The sequence below is a fragment of the Homarus americanus genome, unplaced genomic scaffold (genome assembly GCF_018991925.1).
Source record: "Homarus americanus isolate GMGI-L3 unplaced genomic scaffold, GMGI_Hamer_2.0 scaffold9847, whole genome shotgun sequence".
Classification (NCBI taxonomy): Eukaryota; Metazoa; Arthropoda; class Malacostraca; order Decapoda; family Nephropidae; genus Homarus; species Homarus americanus.
This window is the reverse complement of record NW_024721178.1, coordinates 1,273,493-1,281,051: the sequence shown is the minus strand read 5'-3', so window position 1 is coordinate 1,281,051 and position 7,559 is coordinate 1,273,493. Positions and strand designations below refer to the sequence as shown.

Genomic DNA, 7,559 nt, shown 5'->3' with positions numbered 1-7,559 from the left:
AACAGACAAATCAGTCGAGTTCAAGTCGATCCAGACCGAAACAGCTTCGAACCAACCGAATCACAAAGTTTGAACCAACGACTCAAGGGAGGAGGGAAGGAGGCGTCATGGAGGACGCCAGACTCTTGTCGACACAAATATGTTATTTTAATAGGTTGGCTTATCATTATGTATTAAAATATTTACTGTGAGGATGTGTCATATATCGTCGAGGTTAGTAGCATACTAGTACGCTTCCGGCCTCAACACAGCACCAAAGACTATAATATTGTCGAGCAGTGTCAAAGACTATATTATAGTCTTTGACACTGCACCACGCTGGTGACGACATCTTCCGGAAGAAAAAGTTACTAATTAGATTTCACCACGATGATCCTTCCACAGTTTATATCATCAACTCCAGTGCTTTAACCAGAATTAATTAAAGCTGAACAAGACAATTACTTAAAAAACGGTAACTTATTAAACTAAGAACTATAACAGCCCTTGGTGTACCGGAACTACTCCGAGGTGGCCGGTAATTACCGAATCGTCCAAATGATTGTAAACTTCTTGCCTCTCACTACACTAATGCTATCAGTGTTCGATTCCCGCCCCAGAAGATCAAATTTACCATCACAACTTTCCATTTGGTTAACCACTTTGTTTCATTTCTTCGTATGTGTAAATAAAGGCGTAGTCCAAGGAGTGTTGAACTTTACCGCGACTCTGAAGAACTGATATGATGGTGTGCGAAAATTTTTAATTGTATCAAAGTCGACAAAAACACAATTACTGGTATGTAGTGGAGTAAGATAAATGTGTAAGTGCATCAACGCTCTGTGATATTTACATTAATCACATCATACAATAAGACTAGCAATGGAAAGTGAGGAATTAATTCAAGGGAAGGAAGAATAAAACAAGAGTATCCGCTATAGCAACAAATGTATCTATACCGCAACGAGATGTCTTGACATATTGGATATAATGACTAGGTAGTTGCTTGTACTCACACAGCAGGAAGCTAATACTACACACTCGCTAGAAGACGTACAGTATACTCAACACCTGTACACATAATGGTCTCTAGCACTGTAGATTATCAGGATACAGTACAGTAATTTGCCGTCGTCTCATCATATATTAACCTAAACATATCTAATTAATCCCGCCACTGTCAGCTTCTTAAATTACTGACATATTACAATTAAAAATAATATACTCTTTTTTAATCCAAATTATACTCTATGTAACAATGGGCACGCTATAAATACTTTGGGCAGCTTACAAACATTAGTACAACAGTTTGACTAGCTATCAACATACATGTGAACAGCGACACAATTTCCAATGGTGATCCACAAGTAACCTGGGAAGGAAGCAGCTTTCATATGTAGTGATTCACCTCAGTACATAGATGACAACTAGGCTACTCAGACCAACATTGAGAATCTTGTCACAAATACTGATATAGCATGCTGTTATATATTGTGAGATCCAGTGTAAGTCTATCATACAGTATGCCTCAGTGTCATACAACATCTTCCAGTATACATTCTTAAACAACAAGACTACATATGAGGAATATTTTTATACACATATTTTTTTCTTAGTGGAGGTTTAGATATAGGCCTAGACAGTGTAGGGGTCAGCTAAACAAATGCATTTCAAATTAGCTACATATTTTTATCAATCTAGCTAATGTACACTAACTTCAATGTGTGTGTGTGTGTGTGTTTGTAAATAGTTTTTTTTTCTTCTACCTTTACCATTTTAAGATTGAACCTTCCATTTGCACCACTACATCACATCCATACATATTATTATATACTACAGATACTGAGTCATTCACCAAAGCATCTCCATTATTGTTAGGGTCAGAGTCTTATCACAGGTCATCATTTGAGGTCATTTTTATTTTTGGTCACTTTCTTAAATACGTACAGGTTATATATTTTTATTATTGGTGTCAGGATCTAGTATATTAAATGTTATCTTTTCTACACGACAGAGGTAAATTTTCATGGTCACTACACTGTACAGAATATTCCTTTCTTTATTATGATCACTTTCCTAAATATAGAGGTCAGTTTTTCTAGTAAGTCACTGTGTGCTATTTAAAGGTAATTTTTTTCCTAGTTATTAGGTCAACATTTCACCTTGATTTCTTAGGCATAAAAAGTTCAGTTCTCTGATAAAAAGATCAACTTCTTGCATCCTCTCAAATTGGTTATCTTAATATCTAACAGGTCAGTACAGTACTCTTATCATGATATGCCAAGGATGGATTTTCCTAGCAAACGAGAGGGCAATTATCCATGTTGGGGCATCAGTTTTCCTAGCAAACGAGAGGACAATTAACCATGTTGGAGCATCAATTTTCCTAGCATTCAAGAGAGCTTTTTTCCATGTTAAGGGGCACTATAATTCTTAGTAAACAAGAGGATAAGAAGATATTATTTTTCCAAATATCCTAGAGGTCTTTAAGAGCAGGTTCTTTCAAGAGCTCTTAGTTACTTTCTCTAGGTCTTAGAAGATACTTTCTCTACGATTTACTTTCCCAGGGGTATACTTTCCCTACGAGTTATATACTTTCCTCGGGAGATACTTTCCCCACGAGTTACTCTCTCTCAGGGTTACTTCTGTACGTTATTTTCCAGGGGATTATCTTACGAGTTATGTTCATAATTAGTGAGTTTCTCTAAAACTACTTTCTCTGGAGTTACTTGGATTACTTTCTTTGTCATTTTCATTTAGAGTTACTGTCCATGTCACTTTTCCTGGCATTGCTACTTCCCCTACGAATAATTTTCCCTGGGAATTACTATATCAAAATTACTTTCCCTTGAGTGCCACTTTCCCTACTACTTAATTCCCCTAAAATATACCTCCAGTCTCACTTTCTCTAGTAACGCTTTTCCATAGGACTCCTTGACTTAAGAGTCACTTTCCCTGGCTACTGCCCCTGAGTTATTTTCCCTAACAGTTAGGGATTACATTCCAGATGAATTATCTTTCCTAGGAGTAACTTTCCTTAGGGCTAATTTTCCCTACGAATTGCTTTCCCTGGGAGTTACTTTCCATTGAAGCAACTTTCCTTGTGGATTACTTCTCAGATGCTCATTTTGTCAGGACTACTTTCCACAGACTCATTCTACCTAAACGGTACTTTCTATATGGGTTACTTTTCCTATGAGTTTCTTTCCCTATGAGTTACTTTTTCCATGGGCTACTTTCTTTATTGGTTACTTTCCCTATTGGTTACTTTCTCTATAGGTTACTTTCCCCAATGTTACTTTCCCTATGGTTACTTTCTCTATGGATTACTTTTACTATGGGTTACTTTTCCTATGGGTTACTTTCCCTATGGATTACTTTCTCTTTAGGTTACTTTCCCTAAGGGTTAATCTCCCAATGGGTTACTTTCTCTAAAGGTTACTCTCCTACAGGTTACTTTCCCTAAGTTACTTTTTATATACGATTATATCAGCATCCAAGTAACCATGATTATCAATAATAATATTTCATAAACTATCAACGTATAAAAGGAATCAGTATATCACAAACACTTTAATTATGTTTGTTAAATAAACAATGTAATTTCACGTTATATAAATTTACTCAAAATATTATATAGATTAATTATAATCATGACGAACCCTATTCAGCAACTCTTAATTTATAACACACAAAAATAAGTCAATAATAATCATCTCACGTTAATAAATATAATTGCACGTTTATTTCAGGATTTTTTATGGTGTGTAATCCATAGCTGCGTCAGGATTTCGATATAGTGGAATCCAGATTTACGTCAGGATTTTAGGTACTGTATGTTTAATCTACTACGATACCAAAATAAATAATTATAAGTATAATCAACAACTACCATAGGATTTAACATACGTGTAATTCCCTCCCTATGTCTGGAATTAGGATACAGGTTAGTGTAATCCACAACCTACGACAGGATTTAAGATATGTTTAATCCACATCTATATTAGGATTTCAGATAGGCTACGTGTAACCCATACCTACGACAGGATTTAGGATAAGTGAGACTGTAATCTAATACGGGAAGCCTAGCCATCATCTATCCTCTAACACAGAAGAGAAGACCAAAGATGCAACTTCAAGTAAATATTAAATCAGATTGTGATTCGAATAGGCTCTGCATATTCACACATTGCATCGCTTTGTATACTTACTAGAAAGAGTGAAAAGAAAACTCCAAAGTTCCCAAATTGTAGAAATTATTAAAACTTTCTTCAAAAATTCTATTTAAAATGAGTTACGAGAATCGAGCTCTGCATTTCATTCTGAATTTTATTTCGTTCGGTATTTCGATCAGATTTGAACGTGAATGTTGATGTTATAATGTGGTTTTATTGTACTTTAACAAACAAGTTCTTAAAGTATGTATTCGAGGTTAGAACATACTGAGTGTATATTGTCATCAACAGTAAAATATCAAGAGATAAACAACTTTATCGTGCTGAAAGATTCCACAGGCTAACGAGTCGTGAAAGAACACAAAAACACTCCCAGTTAGTTGACTTACTCTCTGTCGACGACTGTAATGTTTTTGTGAAACATTGACACACTACTCGAGAATAGCAAACAAATAACATAAAAATATACAAAGTACTTCTGGTTCAGGAAAACTAGAATTAAGATGTTACTTTTGTAAGTTTCCTTCATGAAACTTGTCATGAAACTTGTCAAAGTTTCTTAATCTACTGTGGGAGTTGTGTGGTAATTTTATTACCACACAATTCATATTGATAAGTATTATAATAATATAAGAGATCATTTGGTTGTTAACAAATTCGTATATTATTATATACTGTATATAAATATACTCTTGCGTTACACTTAATGAGAATGATTATTTAATATCCAATAAATTATATATCTTTAAAAATATAATCTGTAATTTGACAGCGTGTTTATATCATATAAAATAGAATTTTACGAATCAAGCAACAACATATAAAAACCGTCAATAATGGTTTATATTATGATCAGCATTATCTGAACATAAGATTCACCACCTGCCGTTGCTGCCATCACTGCTATGGATTAAGTATTACAGTACTATATGGTTGATCGAGACGTAATTTCACAGGTATTTTCAACGCTTGTGACGGCACAACACAAATTTATCTAAAGCAGTCTCAGTTTTCCATACAGTATCTACCGGTAATGTATCAAGGGGGCACGATGTTGAAATATATAGAACAGTTTATTGAGTTGAAGATTGTTTTGCATTTATGAGTTAATTTTTGGCTTGTAGAAATAATTTGTTCCGAGATGAGTGAAATTATTGCTGCTCTGAGTGAATTTTGGTTGTGTCGATTTAATTTGTATTTGTGAAAAGCTGTGTCAGGCTTATTTTCTGCTGAGTTGAGCTGTGTCAGGTGAATTTCTGTTGTGGTGAATAGTATCAAGTGATTTTTTTCCCTGACTGAACAATATCACGTGAATGTTTACTGTCATGAGCAATTATTCATTTCTTCTGTAATGGTCTGTATTGAGTAAATTTCTGTTGTATTGAGCTTAATAAAGTGAATGTTTGTTGTAAAGTGAGGAACATGTTTAGTCTGTGTATGAATATATTTTTTTTTCTATTAATGTACCTCTGTATAATTAAAGCTTTTCGATCTTTGTAATAAAATAGAACTTTAGTCTGTGTACCACTATAGAATTTTGAATTTTGTGTACCTATAATATTGCACGTTTTATAGAGAAGCTGATCTTCATATTTGGCTAACGATTATTTTACACGAATCAGTTTTGTAACTCAATATTATTATTAATTTTATTAGATATTAATTAAAACTACTCGTAGGTTTAAGTGAGTTACATTAATATCGAGTAATTTTGTTTTCCTTTAACTTGACAGCAAATTGACCTAGTTTACCACATGTCATTATGAAGTAGGTCAAAGGGGGGCATTAAGCTTATAGAAAAATAATCAGTAGGAATTATTAAACTCAAAATTACGATTCCTATTTAGTATAAAAATATATTATAATAATTAGTTTGGGGAAGTAATTGTAGCTTAATACTTCTTTCCTCATCATCACAGTTATTTTTCTATAATATCTTTAGTTGATAATATACTCATTTACATATGGTATTTTCATGTGGCTAAAATTCGAAAATTCACTGATAAAGAAAATCATTAATATATAAGCAATAAAAGAATGTGAATCTTCATGTACAGTCCAGAAGTACTGTTACATTGTTGCGGGAATCAAACCAAAGCCCCTGTGACTTCCTTTCAGTCAGTAACCCCGTGCCAGCCTCGCCCTAAAGAGCCACTGACTTCTGACATGTTATAAACAATGATGCACTGCTGGGAAGACCAATGAGTTATCACAATAAATCATTAAGCCAAAAGTGGTTCTTGTGTTAAAATCATCGCATCAGTTATGGAAAGTGGTGTTTTGGGTGTGTAAGGCGCTGTACAGTTTACCAAAGTGTTGTGAGAAATGTTAGAATCGTCGTAAAGATGGTGAGTCATGATGTAGTGGTGTTTGTCGTTATGTACTGTGGTTTGTTATACAGCTGGTGTTATTATTGCAAATCAGGTTATGGTAATGGCTTTGGTGTTTATCTTATTGTATTTCGTTGTTGATATGGAGCAGGTTTCCTTGTGTTAATATTTTTATGGAATTAACCGAAAGTCGTTTTACTTTTAGATTACATGACTTATCGAAAGGATGCTGTTGATTTATTTATGTGGTGCAATGTGTTCGAGTGATACTGTCTGCTAGTATAAATTGTGTCTATATTACTGTTTCCTGTTACCGTCATCAATCACTAGTCTATTAAACATCTAACCTCATCAATCACCTGCCTTCAACAACCACTCGTCTACACACCTCCTATATCTACCCTAATGAGTTCATGAACTTAGAATTTCATCTTGCGAACAGCATTGTTAAGTCGCTGGATCTCAGAAGTAAGGGAGGAAGTGAGGTCTTCCAACTTGTGCACAGAGTCCAAAGTCTGGACGGACTGACTGTGGGGTTCATAGCGTACCTCATAAGGTCGGCTCATGGTCTGGAAAGTCCAGCGTCTGCAACAGTGAGAGCAGGAGTTAGTAGCTCTGTAGTCCTTTGAGACCAAGTCAATACAGCAATAAGGAAAAAGATCAACCTATGATCCCTTCACGTATACATACTTCGGGTCCCAAGGGTCGCCAACGAAGAAAATTTCAGAAATATTGATAATTTCAGCTGTAAAATTGCTTCTGGTTATCTCCCCATTGTAAAGAAAAATAACAATAAATAAAAATAAAAACTAATGAAGCTACCATTCCCATGTGCATACTTTGGGCAATAAAATGATATTCATCTCTAAATTAGTTTTAAAATTTTACAGAGTAGTTTTTCAGGTGTGACTTTGTACTCTCTTCATCCTTCTACTGTTATTAACACAACAACTACTACTAATACTGTGCTACATTCAATATCTTTACTACTACTACTACAGCTGACCCATAATTTCTCTACATTTCAAAGAATAAACAATTTAAAGGCGTCGTACAGTAAAAACATGGAATATGG

The 7,559-nt window shown here is 34.5% G+C and overlaps 1 protein-coding gene across 1 annotated transcript in view; it reads right to left on the bottom strand.

Moving 5' to 3' along the window:
- Window positions 1-910: 910 nt before the first annotated feature.
- Window positions 911-7,559, bottom strand: part of LOC121861638 (tyrosine 3-monooxygenase-like) — a 37,530-nt gene continuing 30,881 nt past the window's right edge. The window contains exon 10 of the mRNA XM_042359533.1: window positions 911-7,069. Coding sequence (XP_042215467.1) covers window positions 6,904-7,069 — 166 coding nt within the window. The 3' untranslated portion in view covers window positions 911-6,903. The remainder of the gene's footprint in view (window positions 7,070-7,559) is intronic.